Source organism: Cricetulus griseus, chromosome 4, assembly GCF_003668045.3.
Source record: "Cricetulus griseus strain 17A/GY chromosome 4, alternate assembly CriGri-PICRH-1.0, whole genome shotgun sequence".
Lineage (NCBI taxonomy): Eukaryota > Metazoa > Chordata > Mammalia > Rodentia > Cricetidae > Cricetulus > Cricetulus griseus.
Genome location: NC_048597.1, coordinates 186,261,178 through 186,281,012, shown reverse-complemented (window position 1 = coordinate 186,281,012; position 19,835 = coordinate 186,261,178). Strand labels below are relative to the sequence as shown.

At 41.0% G+C, this 19,835-nt stretch overlaps 1 protein-coding gene across 2 annotated transcripts in view; it reads right to left on the bottom strand.

The window, feature by feature from the left end:
• Fam214a (family with sequence similarity 214 member A) overlaps nt 1-19,835 on the bottom strand; it is a 79,341-nt gene that overhangs the window by 2,805 nt on the left and 56,701 nt on the right. Inside the window, exons 6-12 of one of the 2 annotated variants that reach the window (XM_027411155.2) lie at nt 17,712-19,530; nt 13,362-13,475; nt 11,084-11,163; nt 10,012-10,120; nt 8,311-8,469; nt 3,740-3,808; nt 1,536-1,732 (exon numbers count right to left, since the gene is read on the bottom strand). In XM_027411155.2, coding sequence (XP_027266956.1) covers nt 1,536-1,732; nt 3,740-3,808; nt 8,311-8,469; nt 10,012-10,120; nt 11,084-11,163; nt 13,362-13,475; nt 17,712-19,530 — 2,547 coding nt within the window. Of the gene's footprint in view, nt 1-1,535; nt 1,733-3,644; nt 3,809-8,310; nt 8,470-10,011; nt 10,121-11,083; nt 11,164-13,361; nt 13,476-17,711; nt 19,531-19,835 lie in introns of those variants that run through there. The other variant, XR_004769641.1, reaches the window with a different exon arrangement.

Here is a 19,835-nt window from a genome sequence, read left to right as displayed (position 1 = left end):
ACTCTCTCAGTGAGCAGCACTGCCCACCACTCAGAATAGCTATAGTATGTTACTTCATTACACGTCTCCTTTTACTTTTTCCTATTTCATTACACATATCTTATCATTTGTTTGTTTTTTAAGTTTCTTGCACCAGGATATCACTTTGTAATCCAGGCTTACATGGCATTCACTAGATAGTCTAGGATGACCTTGAACTCACAGCAGTCAGTCCTCCTGCCTCTGTCTCCCCAAGTGCTTAGTTTAACTATATCTAGAAACATTTATATGTACTTAAAGTTCTTTACATTAAAAAAAAAAAATCTGTGTGTGAGGAAGGAGGTACTTGCCACCATGCAAGTAAAGTTCAGAGGACAACTTGTTGGAGTTGGTTCTTGTACCACATGGGTTATAACTCTCTGGCCCATGTTTCTTCTTTTGAAAACGTTTTCCAAGTTTGTGTTTTGTAGACAGATTTTCATACTCATAGTTTAGGTAGCGTGATGCTCTTGTCAGGCATTGCCAGGGCTGAGTATAACACATTGCCTTTTGGGTACAGAACAACAGGTGGAGAAGCCCACCAAGCAGTGTTCTAAGAGGAACAGTTGGCCACGTCTTCAGGTATGGAGCCTACATGTCTAGCTCACTCCCTACCCAAGTTGCAGCATGGTGGTTACACACTGAAGGACAGCTGGGACCCACAGGGCTCCTTACATTAGAGAGACAATCACTGATGTGGTTGAGAATGTTCTATAGTTACAGGAACAGGCTGATGACTCTTAGTTTTGATTTGCTCCATGTAGCTCAGGGCTACACGGGGATTGGGGGGATTAAAACAGAATTTAGGGGTGTTGGCAAAATGGACCAGAAAGACAACAAACAACAAAGCTGTTACACAACCTAGAGCCCCAAGTTAAACAGGAACTTGGAGGGTAAGGCACCTCTGCAATGTGTCCAGCACTGTTACCTCCCAGATGTCTAGAAGCATGCCCTGAAGGAAACGGTCAGGGAGTGACTGAGTCAAATTTCAGAACTCCTCTGTCCAATATAGCCACTAGCGACACGTGGCTAACAGTCACCTGAAATGGGACGGCTTCAAATTGACTGTGCTGAGTGTAAAGTATATTGCTGATTTAGAAGACGTAAAGTATCCTGATGCCTCTACCACCCAGATTCTGGATTACAGGTAAAACGCTCCATAGCCAGCTTTGTCACTTTCCTAGATGCCTGCTGCTAAATGCAAACTAGGCTGAGGGCTCAGATTAAGTTTCTATCAACATCACTGGTTTAAAAACATAATGCCTCAAATATCTGGCTTCATTCTGACTTAGTATTTCCCATTTAACAGTTACAAGTGTGAGCCCCTGATTTCAATAAGCAGCAGGGGTGGTAAGAACAAAGGCCATACATTCTCCACATTGGCATGTTGTCAAGAGGCCCCATGAGCAGAGTACACGATACTGGTCCAGTCAGTCAAAAAGTTCCCTTACATAACAAGTGGAATCATGTTAAATTGTCCTGACGTGAGGCATTTTCCTATTAATTTGACACATTACCTCAGATGTATGAGGTAGCGTAATAACTGTGCTGTGTGCTGGACGTTCTCTTTATTAATACTTCTCTTCATTTCTTGTTTAACAGGAACAGAGAACGTCCTCTGGCGCAGGAATGTCTGATGATTGGCTGGCATACCTCGTAGGTCATACATCACAACAAACATCTTCACCACAGTCTTATTAGGATTGAATAAGGTCTGAAGAAACAACAGAGGGGTTACTCTTCACAATGATGATTCTTTTATATGACTCAGAACACCGTGCCAGTAATTAAACAGGCTGTTTAGTAATTTAATCCCACTGGATAAGTTCCATTTCAGAGGCTAACATTAACATTTCAAAAGTTCACAAAGAAATACTCAAAATTCTTTCAAAGACCAAAGATTCAACTTTATTTCTTATGTCACAATAAGATAAAGTCCTGTAATAAGTCAAAATCTTTAGTCATAAATTTCATATTAATAAAACATCACATACATTTTTCTCATTGTTCAGATTTTCAGAAACTGTTCTGTGAATTTACATATAATACACTCTTTATCGTGTATTTTGTGCTAGAATATTCTAGGTTCTACCATTTCAAATATTAGCTCCACTGGTTATATCAACCACAAATTCTCAAGGCAGATTTTAATTTTTCTTATTATTTTAATGGATTAGAATTTTAAAAATAAAACTACAAGTTCAGTAAAGCTAGAATTTTAAAGTGGCTGTTTTAAACTACTTACTGTAAAACTGCTATAAATGTTCAAGGGGAGACTTTTCTATTGAAAATGTTTCAGGGTCAGGAAATAAAAGCTCATTTTCATTAGATCCAAAGTCTATAACAACACTATGTTTTCTCACTCAGAATCATTCACAAATGATCAGGCTTTACAAATCATTGGTATCATTATAGATCAAAATATGTATTCTCAGAGAAGACTGAAGTAGTTCAATTGTTCTTGGCTATGAATGATTTTTAAATACACAATTTAAAATAAAAACCCAAGCTGCTGAACTGACTTTAACCAAATTACCAACACATCAATCGGTAACTTGGTGCCATGCTTTCAGAAGCTCATCCCAGGGACTGGACATCACTCACTGAATCAAAATGAGAAATATATCAACATTATGATCCAAGTTTACAACCTAGCACGTGCTAAGATCAAGGCTGATACATTCAACAAGCACAAGCAGACCCAGGATTTCAAACCATGTAAGAAATAAAATCCTGCTTAAAATGGACCACTCAGAGGTGGACTTCTCTTTCTGAGTTAATGTCTTATTACTAGGGAAGCTCCCAGCTAGCTCTCCAGTGATCCACACTCCCTCATGGGTTCCACAGTCCGGGGCTAGATAACAGAAGCTTTCCCGCTTTACCTTTGAAAAGTGTCTGGGATAGAGAGATCACATCTTAATATGTGGTACACATGCATATTGCTCACTACTGTCCCACCCCTGTGAGATGCCAGATAAATAAATGCACAGGCTCCACATAACACTGAGACAGAGGAGATAAGGTGTGACCAGACTGACAAAGTGCTGACTCCCTGAGGTCACAGGGCTCAGGGAGCCCGTTGGGCTAGAACAGAGGCTGAGTGCAAGCAGCCAGCCTCAGCCAGACTCTTCCAGTCTGCAAAATCTGGAGCAGACTGAGGACCTGAAGTGTTATCCTGGGTCAGACAGAAAGATAACATAGATCAGGTCTGCCCTGGTTATAAGGGGTATCCTGAACCCAAATTAGATGAACATACAGATGAAGGAATGTCACCTTCTCTGCTCTGGCCCCATCAGATTGCACTGGGTCAGTTTTAGAAATCATTACACTAGTAATAATACCTCGTTTCTCAAAGTTTCCTATCAAAGAATATTAATATTTTGGGATCTCCTCAAAATAGTAGGTCAATCTCAATATGCCTTAATATTTAATAGAAGGCACTGGTCAGGATATAATTATAATGAAAACAGGTCAGTTTAAGTCATGTAAATGGTCCATATTATTTGTCTAAAGCATTCACCTCTATTAGCTTATTAATCTTTTCCTTTAATGGAGGTCCCCAAAATGGTCATTCCTGGGGCAGAGCATGGCAACTCCAAACAGAGCTGCAGCCCACTGTTACTTACCAAAGTTGTTGCAGCAGCAGTAGCAGGAGAAAGGGCTAAGTTCTATATGTGTGTGAGAGAATGATTATTGCAATTGTAGGCTATAAAACACATACCACTTGTATCGTTCCTGAAGGAGGTACTCGATAACCCCTTTTACCAAGGGACTCTAAAGTAATCACACCCTTGAAACAAAAGAAGACAAATTAAGTGCATGTGTATATAAAAGGTGAAATTAAGAGCACAACATGTTATTACAATTTCAGTGACATATTTCTATGGGAAAACATTCAAATTGCACAGTCTGTGAGTATGAACAGTGAGGCTACCCTTTCTAAAGAAACTATTCACTGCTGCTCTTTCTGGACATGTTGCAACAAGTAGCATACAGCATTACGTAAGGCAACACTGCTGGGAATTGCCACTGAGACACAGACTGAGGGTCAGGTTTCCAGGCTATAAGGAAATCAAGCCAGGCTACAGGCTTTGTTCAATTATCTAAGAGGAGAGGGGGAATGAAGAAGCAAAGAAATGATTGGTCTTGGAGTATGGAAAAATAATGAGTATACAAAGTATTATTTTGGACCACAATTAAAGGAGGAATTCTTCAGCCAGGGAGTCACCTTACACATATGAGTTTCTAATGACAGAGAAAAGAAAAAAACTAAGACAACAGTTGAGAATTTCCAGAAGAGGTGTTTAAAGCAAAGGTGAAAAATGAAGGTCTACCAGCAACACCAGGCTGCTTGCTCTGTGCAAAAGCCATATAACTCCCTTTTCTGAGAGGAAATGCTACTTCAGAAGTCGCTGCATCATGCTGTGGCTTAATATGGATCTTTGTTAAGGTGCTTTGAATGTGTATATTTCTCCATTTTTTTTTTGACACAGGGTCACACATAGTCCAGGCTGGTTTCAGACATACTATGCTGCAGAGGCTGGCCCTGAACTCCAGATCCTCTTGCTTCTGCTTCCCACATGCTAGATTACACTGTGTGCGACACCATGTCCAACTTATTTCTATTTCTTTTGGTTTGCTTATTGGTTTACACAAAGCCTTGTTATATAGCCAAGACTGGGCTGGAACTGATGAAAACCCCCTTTCCTTAGCCTCTCCAGTGCTGGGATACCCAGGGTATATGCCTTTAAGCGGTTTACTTGTTAAGGAATCTAAGACTTTGAACTGGCTCTAAACCAGAGCCTGAATGTCTGAGATCTAAGATCTGCAGAGAGGTGAAAGGTGAATCACAGTCATTCACTAGGTGCATCTAAAAGGAGACAATGAGGTCCTCCACTTAGTCTGATGCTCAGAGCAGCAGCACACACGGTGACTTTGCTAGAAAAGCAGTTTGCCTGGCCACTCTCCAGGCAAACCAAACCTGCCTTTCTACAGGACTTTCCTGATGATATCATTTGTAAACCAAGTTTAAGAAAACCTGAACCATAAGCATAGGCAGTTTTTCTGCAAAGTCCAAACAACAGGGAAGAAAGCAATAAATGTAAAGAAAGTAAGTTCACAGCTTAGCAAAAGCTTCTCAATAATCAGAGTGACCATTATGGCCACAGGTGACCCTGTCTACTTTCTGGGGTGATTCTTTTCCTTCCAGTAGTTAAGGCAGGCAAGTAGAATAAGTGTGTGCTCTACACAGTTAATGATTCTATACTATATTGTAACTAGAAATCATAAGGTAAATATAACACAGGACTGTTACGCTAGGTGACATCTTTGTTGGGTTTGGAAACTAGACCTGGGTTGGGAGTAAAAAGGAGTGAACCAAGGTGGAGAGAAAGCCATTTTCTGACATATGATCCTAACTCCACATGGAGAGCACGGGCATTAGATTTAGGCCTCCATAATACAACAGTATTTCCTCCCAGTGTACTCAGCACTCATTGAGGCATATGCTCACCAATTTTCAGGAACAAGAGTGTGGACAGTTACATGAAAAAGACACTCTTCTTTCTAGTTCTAGTAAAGCATATCAAAATGACAGCTACTTTTATAAGCACACTGGTAGTGACAGGAGTTACTGTCCTCCTTCACAACCTTCCAACACAAGAAGGAGAAAGCCAGGACAGTGGGAACTACTACTGTCACTGTATTTCCTTCTTTTACACAATTCTGATAGTTTCTAGAACATAACTATCATGTGATTAGGCTGACAGTGATCAAAGATTTTTTAAAGGTTTTTTAAGTTTAGTGCAGCACTCCAATACAACCATTTTTTTTCTTCTTTTTAATTCCGTGTATTTATGTGGGTGGGTGCATATGAGTACAGTACCCTTGGAGGCCAAAAGAGGGTGTTGGATCCTCTGGAACTAGCATCAGGGATAGTTGTGAGCTGCCTAAGGTGGGTGCTGGGAACCAAACTTGGGTCTTCTGGAAGAGCAGCCAGTGTTCTTAACTGTTAAGCCTTCACTCTAGCCTCCAAATAACAATGTCTAAGGATATAAAACCAGCAGAAGCACTGGACAGTTAGGAATTACATAAAAATACAAGGATTTGATTAATATTACTTGATTTATTTCATAGGACAGGTCATTAATATTTTCACTTAAGAAAAGCTACCATATTTAATATAAAGAAACAATCTCCTCTGGCATTTTTTACCAGTAAGGTTAAGATGATATAAATTTGACAGATTCCTAACACACACACACACACACACACACCCTCGAATTATTGTGTAATTAAAAATATGAATTGCTGGGTGTGATGACACATAAGTAACCCCAGCACTTGGGATGTAGAGGCAGGAAGACCAGGAGTTCAAAGCCAGCCTCAACTACATAGACTTTGAGGTCAGACTAGCCAACATGGACCCCATGTCAAAAAACAAAACAAACAACAACAAAAACTAAGATGGAACGGCAGATGGAAAACTAAGAGCAGCAGTCCTTGACTTGATCAATTACTAACAGGAGGAAGATGCACCTGGCCAGTCATGAGTCCATAACACAAGGCCTAGCCTGACTTCACCGCTGTGACAGATAGTTTCTTGGACACAGTTTCTGAACAGCTGAGTGTTGTGGTGTAGTTCCTGGAGAACATTCTTACGGCTGACTCCAACATGAAGAATTAATTTTTAAAGAATTGTTTGACAGAAAATCCCACCACAAAGACTGTTGTGTCCTAACATGTTACCTCTGGGGGACCATTCAATGTATGAGGAAAGGTCACACAATGATTAGAGTAACGTAAAGGTGCATTACTTATGATGGTCTGGGATTTGGACTATCTAACATAATTAGTCCTGTCTAACAAAACATGATCAGTTCTTTGAAAGAAGACCAAACTATCCAAATAGAAATAACAAAATTTTGGAAAGGTTTGTGGTGGAAGGTTTGGAGTGAACCACTAGTGAAAGGAACCCATACCTCGAAGTAACAGACAAGGGAATATGGTAGATAGTTGTGTAAGATCACTGCCACAGAAAAGCTGGGCAGGCATTGGTTTTTAGTTGTTTTAGGTTTTTAAGACAAGGTTCTCCTCTGTAGCCAAAGCTCTTCTGGAACTTACTACATAGCCCATCCTGGCCTCAAACCTACTGAGATACGAAAGCAGGCATACTTAAAAGGATGAGCCAATTTAATTCAGTAGGTTGACTTATCCCTTTTCCAGTTTTCCAGTAATTATTCAAAGTCTTCTGTTTGTATGTATTTTGAAACACTGATTTCTTTCCCACCCAGACCATTATTTTCTGTCAAAGTATAAAACACTAGCCAGGATCTTGACCAAAATTTCACCCTAAAAATGCAGTAAACCTAAACTAGCCTCCTTGACAAACTGGGTCAACTATAAGGTGTGCATATATAGGTTCCTAAAAAGTACAGCATTTCCTCTTCTCAGGTATGCAGAAATTCCTTTTCATAGCTTTTATTTGCTTAACAAAAGACATTGTCACTAATGTTCTTCAAAGCCCTGAAGGCAGGAGAGAGGAAGCCATTGGGCAGGTGCTAAGTCAGCGGTGCAGAGTTCTAGGTCTATGTGAATTTCTGCTTCTCTTAGGGAGACTTAGTGTGACTCTTCACTTTACACCATCACTACAAACTTCTCCTTGAAGAAGCGTTTATATACACTCCAGTGTTCAGAAGTACTTCTGCAGGGTAACACTTATTTTACCCAGAATCCACTGAAGTAGAAAATGGGAAAGGTAAATTTACAAGACCTCAGGCTCCCAGAAGCTCTCTTCCTCTTCTCTAAGACACTAATGTGAGCAAAAATAGCTCACTCTCTGTAGAACTCCAGGATCAAAAAAGATTGGGCCAAAGATAAACCAGACAGAAGGTGGGGTGAAGGGGCCTCAGATAGCCACAGGTCCCCAGATCTTACTAAGTCTGACTGAGATAAGAACCACGTGAGAAGGCAGCCACCTGGAATTAGAGTACATAGTAAGCATTGGGGCATTTGTGTGAACTTAGCAAGCTGGACTGACTGTGTCAGTCATCAGTAAATCATGTAGAAATGAGTAAAATTTCAGCACCATTTTTAAATGCAAAACAGGTCTCCTGTGATTTGAGTCAGCTGAGAAAAAGGTCGTGGAGCAGTATTTTGGCTTAATGATCTGTGTTGGGTTTCTAGCTTTCTCTTAGGAATTGCTTCACACTTTCAAATACAGGACTGAAGCAAAGGTGTGAATTACTGGGTTAGCTGATTCTTGAAGAAAAGGACAATTAAAAAAGTACTTGCCATGTAAGGCGAGGGAGCATTATCATCCGAAACACTGTAGAATGACACTTCCACCGGCAGAGTTAAGTGTGTGGGGCAGAAAGTACCACTGGCTCCTACCTCGGCAGTAAAGCCATCAACTATGCCGAGGGGGTCTAAACGGTAATTCAGAACAGATTCCTGGAAGAGAAGATAACGAGGTGTGTTTTAAAAAGATAGAAAAGTTAGTAATATTCTCTCTTTCTCTCTCTCTTCCTCCCTCTCTTCCTCCCTACCCTCTCCCTCCCCAACACAGGGTTTCTCTGTGTAGCCCTGACTGTCCTGGAACTGGCTTTATAGACAAGGCTGGCCTTGAACTCACAGACATCCACCTACCTCTGCCTCCAGAGTGCTGGGATTAAAGGCATACACCACCACTGCCCAGCTTTAGTTTCATTTTCTATTTAGGGAAATACTTGACTATGTTTTCTAGTTCCTACTAGCATGCATCTACAATCCCAACATTTGGGAGGCTGAGGCAAGAGTATTCTGAGTAACCACTTGGGAGCCAGACTGTGCTAGAAAGTAAGTTCAAAGCTAGTCTGGGTGATAGAGAGAGACCATGTCTCAAAATGAAAAATGATGGTTGTCACAGTGACTCACACCTGTAATCTCAGCACTGAGCCTACAGGACTTCTATGAGTTCAAGGATAGCCTGGGCTACGTTATATAATAGACCATAATAGAAAAAGGAAGAAGAAAGGAAGAAAGGAAGGAAGGAAGAAAGGAAGGAAGGAAGGAAGAAAGAAAGAAAACGGGCTCTACCAGAGAAGGTATTGGGCCCTGAGAGCCCCCACTGGAAGGTGCTATAAGAACTTGAAAACAGGGCTGCAGAGATGGCTCAGAGGTTAAGAACACTGACTGCTCTTCCTGAGGTCCTGAGTTCAATTCACAGCAACCACATGGTGGCTCACAGCCATCCATTACGAGAACTGATGCCCTCTTCTGGTGTGCAGACATACATGGAAGCAGACTGTTGTATACATAATAAATAAATAAAATCTTAAAAAAAAAAGAAGAAGAACTTGAAAACAGCCAGGCATTGATGGCGCAAGCCTTTAATCCCAATACTAGGGAAGCAGAGGCAGGCAGATCTCTGTGAGGTCGAGACCAGCCTGGTTTACAGAGCTAGTTCCAGGGCAGCCTCCAAAGCCACTGAGAAACCCTGTCTCAAAAAACCAAAAAAAAAAAAAAAAAAAAAAAAAGAACTTGAAAACAAGCCACATATAGAAGTTGCGTTAGAAAGCTAAGCTAAGCATTTGCCATGTTGAAAAATGATTGCTTCTTTCAAAAAAAAAAAATGCTGTTGTAGAATATACTGGGTTTTGTCTAGTTTAACTGAAAAATTTAAAACTATGCACTAGAAGAGACATGATAGCATAGAACTCAAAGAGCAGAAAAGCTGTCTACCCACTTGGTGCTCATGCCTAAGAACCAACTCTGAGTGGGCAGGTTTTCAGGTGTTCTCAAGCCCCTCACACAAGCTTAAGTGACATTATCTATGGGGACATTATGGTGTGTGGGGAATAACCCTTGAGAAGGAGCACTGAGGGGTCATTTCAAGGCTTTTGAAAAAAGTCTAATCATTTATTTCTTTCTCAGAAAGAATATTAAAGACATACTGATATCCTAGTCCTATTCTGAGGCACTTCAACTCCTAAAATAGTTTCAAAATAACATTACCTCAAAATTTCCTAGGAGACTAAGACTTGTGATCGGGGGAGCACTCGAACTCAAAAAGGGCTTTTCATGAGCATCTGGGTCCTCTTCAATATTCAGACATGGTCGAGAACTATTTAAAAAAAAGAAAAAAAAAGAGAAAAAGACATTAACTGCAATATTTTCTTATTTACATCTGCAAAATAATTTAGATGCTGATTATAATTAGAAGTTCATTCAAACTACTATAATAAAATTGCTATCAAATTTTAAAATGCAAAATGTGTAGTTGAAATTTCAGATTAAATATTATATTGCTAATATTTGGTAAAGAATACATACGTATATACATAATTCACTGAAAGGTTTCAAGGTATAATTTATAATACATCACATAGTGGAAGCTACCAGAAATGCATTATATTCAGAATTTTACATCCATCTCACTTTCAGCTGAAAAGAAGTATTCAAAGGCAAATTTCTGTAACTGTAATAACAGGGCTGGAGGTGTAGCCCAGTGGGAGAATGCTTAACTACTACATATGAAGCCCTACACCAAATCTCAGCACTGACCAAGAAGGAAGGAAGAAAAGAGGGAGGCAATATGGGCTAGAAGCCAGAGGTTAAGGATCAAAAATGAATAAACCTACACAAAACCTCAAACCAATGTGTTTCTGATTATGGTGACAAGCACACATTGAGGCTCACTGTCTCACTCTTTACTTTCCTAAAGTGTGTGTGCAACATCATTATGAAAATAAGACTTCCTTTTTCTTTAATTAAAAAAAATAATTTTTATAAAATTTACACTCGGGGTGTTTTGTCTGCATGTATGTCTGTGCACCATGTGTTCCTGGTGTCCATGGAGGCCAGAAGAAGGTCAGATTCCATCCTGTTGCAGATGGTTGCAAGCCACCATGTGGGTGCTGGGAATCGAACCAGGGTCTCTACAAGAGCAGCCAGTGTTCTCAACCATCATGCTGTCTCTTCAGGATATTTTTTTTTCTTACTACACTTCTGACTTAGCATGTCTGCTACGCCATTCTGTTTCACTGGCACACACACACACGCACACACACATACTCGGAGTGATTACCTTCTGGAGGACAGGCTTCTCAGATGCAGCAGTGATGTGTCCAGATCAAAGCAACCTGATTGTGTTTTTCTTTGAGGAACCTAAGGGCAAAATGATTATTTGTATATTTTAAAGGGCTATGTTTTAAATTAATAAAACACTAAAAAATTTAAGTTAAGTATATTGTTTTAAGTGATATTTTTTGTTTTGTATGTGTACGAATGTAGAGCTCAGAGGGGAAAAAAGCCAGATACTCATAAAAGCACTTGGACTACATTAAGTGGAACTAGGCTTTTCCCAAAACTAAAGTTTACATGGTATCCCTGTACAAAGGATTCTCTCTCTCTCTCTCTCTCTCTCTCTCTCTCTCTCTCTCTCTCTCTCTCTCTCTTTGTGTGTGTGTGTGTGTTTGTGTGTGTTTGTGTGTGTGTGTGTGTACAAGTATATGTTTACAGGTGTGTACATGTGTGGAGGTCAGAGGTCAATGTCAGGTATCTTCTTTAGTCATTCTTTACCTCACTTTCTGAGTCAGGGTTTCATTGAACATGGGGCTGTTGATTCTCCTAGACTGGCTGTTAAGCAAGTGCCAGAGCTCCTCCGTCTCTGCCTCCCCATCACTGGGTCTATAGACACTACACACATGGGCTGTAGTGCTCGCTTTTGTGTTTGGCACTGAGGATATGAACTCAGGTCCTCAGGCTTATGAGGTGAGCACTGTACCTACCGAAGCACCTCTTTATCTCAGGACTTTTATTTGTAAACTTATCTGTGTTCTTTGGGGGGGATGTGTGTCTGTAACACTTAGATCTTAAATTAAAAGGAAGAGTGATGGCATCCTATCCACTGTAACATTCCCAAGAAATGTAATGCTTTACAGAGAATGGCTATAAAAAACAGTGCTCTGAATTTTCAATCACCAGCACACACTAGATTACATTTCTCACAAGCCACTTATCTCAAAATACATTAAAAATGAAAGCTCTAAGTGCAAATTAAAGGTAGTCACATACAGCATGAGAATTAGATTTGTTTTTGGAATTAATATGAAATATGTATAAAAATCTGTGATGCACTGATCTGAGAAGAAACACATGAAATTACGGCTAGAAGTTTCCTGGCAACCCAGGAAACTGCATAGGTTGCTGAAGCAAGAGGACAGAACACTCAGAGCCAGAATGGACAACTCTGGGAGACCCTGCCTTAAAGTAAAGTCGCTAACCACCCCCAACTCAAACAAACATGTGCTTGTTCAAATGGGTTCAACCCTTTAATACCACAGCAAAAGTCTCTGACTCAATTGTGTCCCAGAACCAGACCATAGGAAACAAACCAACAAAAACAAATAAATAAGGACTTGTCTGTACAATTCTCAGTGTAACTCACGCTTCAAAAAAGCTCTGTCCTCCTTCACTTCATTCTCCATGCTCTGCCTGGTCTGTGGTTGGACGTTTGCCAGACACACTGAGCGTGTCACTTTGTCATCTACGGCCCTTTCAGGGTTACCATTTCCTTTCCTTTCTGTCGGTCAAGATAGGTTCTTTCTAAATATCTTCTACATACCTACTAAACTTCCATTCAGCTGATTCCACTCTACTAGTTTATCCATATGGAGTGTGTGTGTGTGTGTGTGTGTGTGTGTGTGTGTGTGTGTGTGTGTGTGTGTGCGCGCGCGCACATGCATGGGTGCATGGGTTTATACATGCATGTTTGTATGTGTGAACACTTCAAGGAGAATAATTTCATATCCAGATGTCTTCTTTCAAACATACCCCTGCTTTTTGGAGACAAGTCTCACTTTATAGCCCAGGATAGCTCTGATTTGGTGCTGGGACAGAACCCAGGGCCTCCTGCATGGATCTGTTGTCTCTGAACATCCCAAGCCTTCCACTGCACTTGAAACTATGGGACTACTTGTACTAGTTTCTAGATAATACTGCTGCTGGTGCCAATATTTACTGAGATTAAGAGAAGAAAACTATTTGTATGAAATTCCATCAACATTAAGGTATTTTTTAAATCCTTTTATTTTTTTTACACTTAGTAACAATTAAAATGTTCAGCCAAAGAACTTAGGAAAAATTTTAATACCAGTGAAATATATTTTATTTTTGCTCAATTTATAGTCCTTTCCCATATTATCATATGCTGTTAAATGTACTATCAAAACCCACAAGGTTTTCTAACTGAAAATTGATTTCACAGGCTTTGAAATGTTTCGCTTAACATTAGCTGAAGTGCTTTCTAGCATGCCATCTAGCTGCCTGTAGGTGCTGTGCACAAGGGAACTCAGGGAACTTACAGGACTTGAAAGGAGAGGCAGCCCTGTCTGAGGGTGAAAGGCTCTGGTTGACGTCCCATCCAAGGAATGAAAATTATGTTTCCTCCAGACACTTGAATGCTTCAGTGTATCCCTCTGTCAGGAAAAGTACTAGGTTTTAGTGGGAATAATCAAATAATGGTGAATTTGTAGATTCATTTCAAATACAGTCTGAGGTACACACACTTGGTGGTAAGGCTGAAGAGTCCTTATAAACACACACACACACACACACACACACACACACACACACACACACACACACTAACATAGAAAACAGTGCTTGTTCTTAATATCATGCTTCAAAAATCTCTGAAGTAGGCCAGTTTTTACCAGCATGTTCACACACAATCTAGCATCAAATATTTTAACTTGTAAAAAAAAAAGATGAAAAACAGAGTTAGAACTATAAAAAAGAAAACTGTATCAATAACAAGATCCATTTTTAGAAGATTTAGTTTGGTCTGACAAACTCAGAAATACAAAACGGGCTGGAGAGATGACTCCAATTAAGAGCATTTACTGCTCATGCAGGGGACTTAAGTTTGAGCTCCAGCACACACATGGTGGCTCACAAACATCTGCAACTCCAGTTACAGAGGATCTAATGCCCTCTTCTAGTCTCTGTGGTGATCATACACATATGCGGGCAAAATACCCATATACATAATAATAATAAATAAATAAATTTTTAAAACCCTAGTATAAATCAAGAAACACAGTCACAGCACTGTTTTTACTCTGAGTCAAGAAACAGGTGAGAGGCTACATTGGTGGAGAAAGAAATCAGAGAAACATCACCCTTTACAATTGCCACAAACAACATAAAATTACCTTGGGTAACACTAACCAAAAAAGTGAAAGACCTATACCATAAGAATTTTGACTCTCTAAAGAAAGAAATTAAAGAAGATATCAGAAAATGGAAAGATCTCCCATGTTCTTGGGTAGGTAGGATCAACACAGTAAAAATGGCAATCTTGCCAAAAGCAATCTACAGATTCAATGCAATCCCCATCAAAATCCCAACACAATTCTTCATAGACCTTGAAAGAACAATTCTCAACTTTATATGGAGAAACAAAAGACCCAGGATAGCCAAAACAATCCGGTACAATAGAGGAACTTCTGGAGGCATCACCATCCCTGACTTTAAGCTCTATTCCAGAGCTATAGTCCTGAAAACAGCTTGGTATTGGCACAAAAATAGACAGGTAGACCAATGGAATAGAGTTGAAAACCCTGATATTAACCCACACACCTACGAACACCTGATTTTTGAAAAACAATCCAAATTTATACGATGGAACAAAGAGAACATCTTGAACAAACAGTGCTGGCATAACCGGATGCGGACATGTAGAAGACTACAGATAGACTCAAGACTTTTGTCCTGCACAAAACTTAAGTCAAAATGGATCAAAGACCTCACTCAACATAAACCCAGCCACACTAAACCTATTAGAAGATAAAGTGGGAAATAGCCTTGAATTAATTGGTACAGGAGACTGCTTCCTGAACATAACACCAGTAGCCCAAACACTGAGATCAACAATTGATAAATGGAACCTCCTGAAACTGAGAAGCTTCTATAAGGCAAAGGACACAGCAAGACAAAACAGACTGGGAAAAGATATTCACCAACCCCACATATGACAGAGGGCTGATCTCCAAAATATACAAAGAACTCAAGAAGCAATTAAAAAGTGGGGCACAGAACTAAATAGACAATTCTCAATAGAGGAATCTAAAATGGCTGAAAGACACATCCGAAAGTGTTCAAATCCTTAGCCATCAGGGAAATGCAAATCAAAACAACTCTGAGATACCATCTTACTCCCGTTAGAATGGCTAAAATAAAAAAAACACCAATGACAGTTTATGCTGGAGAGGATGTGGAGAAAGGGGAACACTCCTCCACTGCTGGTGGGAGTGCCAACTTGTACAGCCACTTTGGAAATCAGTATGGCGACTCCTCAAGAAATTGCTGGATCTTATGGGAATCAGTCCCATAAGATCCAGCAATTCCACTCCTAAGCATATACCCAAAAGAAGCACATTCATACAACAAGGACATCTGTTCAACGAAGTTCATAGCACTGCTATTTGTAATAGTCAGAAACTGGAAGCAGCCTAGATGCCCCTCAACCAAAGAATGGATAGAGAAAATGTGGTACATTTACACACTGGAGTACTACTCAGCAGAAAAAAAAACAATGGAATCTTGAAATTTGCAGGAAAATGGATGGAACTCGAAGATACCATTCTGAGAGAGGTAACCCAATCACAAAAAGACAAACATGATATGTACTCACTAATATGTGGATTTTAGACATATAGTAAATGATTACCAGCCTACAATCCACACTGCCAGAGAAACTAATAAACAAGGAGGACCCTAAAAGAGACAAACATTGTCCCCTGGGGAAGGGGAAAGGGTCAAGATCCTCTGAGCAAACTGAGAGCACGGGAAGAGGGGGGAGGAAGCTACGAGAATGAGAAGGGAGGAAGGGGAAGGATGCAGAGGTCATGAGGGAGCAGAAAGGTTGAGTCAGGGGAAGAATAGAAGAAAGGATATGTGATAGGTAGGGTTTTAGTTGGGGGGGGTGGTAGGGGAGGACGGGAGGGAGAAGGGAACTGGGATTGTCATGTAAATCAATAGTTTGTAATTCAAATTAAAAATGATAGAAAAAAAAAGAAACAGGTGAAGTGGGGATGGTGACATATGCTTAGAATCCCAGTGGCTTACAAGGCTAAGAAGGTAAGAAGACTATTGAGCCCAGGGCATCCAAGGCCAGCCTGGGTAACCATGGGAGACTCTCTCTCTCACAAACCAAGGGGAATTCTCATAAATTGGACAGATTTATATCTAAAGATCAGAAATTCACAAAAAATATATTAATGAAAACTAAAAAAGACTGAGTTGGCCACAATTCTAACATGTATCAGCTTAGCAACTCAGGACATTATTTAGCCCTCTGGCCTGTGGAGAAACAGCACCTGACCCAAGAAGAGGGAGGGGTTAGGCAGACAAACATTCACACACTGTGCTGGGGGCCCTGAAGCACATGGTGAGTGGTGCATGATTTTATGTAAAATAAGCACAGGAACAAACTAGTCAGTGCTAGAGACAAAACAAAACAGTCTTCCAAAATACGCTTGAAGGGCTTGAAGGGTGGCCTTGAGCCTGAATCTCTCTTCCCTTAGTTGTAAAAGCCTGGAACTGCAGGCATGAGCCAATGTGCCTCTCCAAAACATCTTGTGTTGTTAACACCAAAGCAAGTCCTCTTGACAATTACACTTTCAGAGTATACCTTCACTTAAGCAGTGTGTTATAGGTTTGTGAACTATGAAGATCAATTATTTTCAGAATTACATGGTCTATGTGGTGTGACTCAAGAACTAAACTGTAGGGAAAAAAAAAATCAGGAACTAAGTCCTCTGATGAACCTCTTAGTGGAACTCCTGCAGACAGCCTAACTCATTACTGTGCAACACCTGTGACAGGCCAGAGCTGCTTGCAAAACACACCAAGCTGACAGGGATGTCTGCTTGATTCCTGGTGATTTCTTAAGGATTGTTTGCAATACTGAAATAGCAAAAAAGACAACAGGAAAATTCCAAGAGAATGGAGAATTTGCACAGCCCACAGATTTACCCCTGATTAATATAAGGGAGCAGCAGAACCCTGGATTACAAGAAACCTGAAAAGGGGGTAAAGGTGCCAGATCAGTCACTGGGGTTGATAGCACTCCAGGCATATCCAACACTCTGAGCCTCAGCGTCCCCCCATGTGTTGTACCTGCCCTTTGGCAAAGTACCAAAAGGAATTGAGCTGTCTATAATCACATGACATAACTGAAAGGAGGCTGTAAAAAACGAAGAAATCAACTGTCTTTAATATATATATATATACATCACTCATTCCTACATCTACAGACCAAACATAAAGGCCAGGTGTTTCTGAATGGGAGAAAAAGGTCACATGGCTTTTAGACGATGGGGGAGGGCGAGCAACTGCTGAAAGGAGGAAATGACAGACCTCAGAGCCTTGAAAAACTTACCGCTGTAATTGTAGTTTTTAAAGAAGGAACCACACAGTATTTTAAATGTCGAGATCCGTGATCTACTTCTTCTATTACCTAGTGTTTACTTTCAGGAGAGTGGGCTACTGGCAAGGATGTCAATAGATCTGTAGAAGGCTTATCATACCAGCTGGGTATTCTACAGACAACAAGCACCTAGGGCCTTTATAACCAGATCTCCAATGACTAAAATTCAAACCACAGCTAATCGTTGAGAATTACATTTGAAATACTACATGTTACCTACCAACACATCTGCACTTTTCAGTCTTTCACTTGTAGACAAACAGTGCTTCACACTTTTCCTTTGAGGTTTTCCAGCTGCAGAATCCTCTTTTTCCTCCTGCTCAGTTTTCAGCTGGTTTGATGCTGTGCATCTGAAACCTTCAGTATCTTCACTGAGGTCATTTTCTGTGCTAAGCTGACTGCTTTGCTCACATGTCTTTGACCTTTTTGAGTCTTTAATTGAACAATTAGTTTTGTACTTGTTGAAACAGTCAGACATTTCCGACACAGTCACTTTTAGTTTTGAGTCAATACCTTTTGAATCATCACACTGGAGTTGACTGGGGGATCCTGGGTTATAATTCTCATCTTTTATTTTCTCCGTACATTTATTTGTGCAAAACTGCTTGTCAATACTGTTGCAATGTGAACACTGTTTCTCAATTTCACGGCTCATTTCTTGCTCCTTATGTTGTGATTTACACGGTGTACTTTCCAATCTGCTAATCAAATCCAAGTTGCTTTCATTGCAGAGAGTCATATTAGATGAAGTTAGTAAGCCAGCAGCCTTGTGTGCATCCTGCCCGGTGCTGTGGATGATGTCATCGGGATGCTCCTGATGCTGAGTTCTTACTTCATGTTTCAGAGACTTTTCTTGAGGACTGTATTTGAAAGATCGGAAGCATTTACTTGGTTGTGGGCTTTTCCCATCACCTCTGTCTCCCAGTAAGGACACTTCTGTATGAGCAGCAGAAAGAGATGCATTGTCTCTGTTCACCTTCAACAAAGTTTTGTCATCATATGAACTCCTGAACACTTTAGAAGGAATGGAATTGGAGTCGTGCTTGCTGAATGCAGGCCGGGGAATGTGAGCTGTGGGGTCGATGTGTTCCAAGTGCTGTGCGATCCTGGCTATAACATCCTGCCGCTCCTGGAGCAAAGAGCCAATGAGTGGGTTTGTCTCCCCAACAGGCTGGCGAGGGTAAGGGCTGTGAGAGGTGCACGTTTCTCCTTGGGTAGTTTCCGACTTCCCTCTCCCTTTCCCCTCACTGGTGTCGTCTGAGGAGCGAATTTCGGGGCTCCCAAAAGAGACTGAGAATGCTTCTTTGCATCTTCTCACACCCTCGATTTCTTGTGGGACTCGGTGAAGCTTTGAGCCAAGTGAAGTGGACTCCTGGGTGCTGAATGGGTGCTCTGACATGCGAGAGGAGCTGGGGTCACAGTGAATCAAGTGCTGAGCAATCCTGGCAATGACTTCTTGTCGATCCTGAATCAAGGAGTCCATTAACGGGTTAGGCTCCCCCACTGCCTGCCGGGAGCTCTGACAGCTGGAAACACTGGAATCGATCACAGAGAGTGATTTCAAAGTTCTCACTGAAGCCTCCTGTGACCTTACTTCTCCCATGGTGCCACTGAAGCCCAGCACACTGGCTTGAGATGCTCCGTGGTCAGACTTGCTACCTGTGCCTGGGCAGAGCCTGACATTTCTAATGGCTGCAGTGAACTCAGGAGTCATGCCACTTCTTACATGCAGGGCACTCACAGGTGCCATGGTCCATGTGTGCTTGTTACACAGACTCTGTGAGCTGCTGGGACAACGGTGTTCTATTTCACCAGGGCCACGGTGTTGGTAGGCTTTTAGCTCCTGCTCTTGAATTCTCTTCTCATAAAGAATGTTAGTATGAATACTACAGGTCAAAACCGGGTAATGAGCTTGTCTGGGTAGGGACTGAACGCTGACTTTCAAGGCCACGTTGTGAGAGACGTTGGGAACGGGAAACACATGCTCAGTTGGAGTCTGTGAAAAAGTCCACTGCAAGTCGACGTCAGCTGCACTGATTCTAGAGCCAAACAACAAGGTCAGTCATCAGCTGCCCATGGTCTCTGTAAATCACTTCAACGATAAAAAGCAGTCATATACTTATCTCTGCACTAATCCCCACCAAGGTCCGCATTCAGCACTCTACCAGGCATGTCACCATTAAAACCAACACACATGGCACAGCTAAAACCAACACACATGGCACAGCTAAAACCAACACACATGTCACCCCTAAAACCAACACACATGGCACAGCTAAAACCAACACACGTCAGCCCTAAAACCAACACACATGTCACCGCTAAAAACAACACACATGTCGCC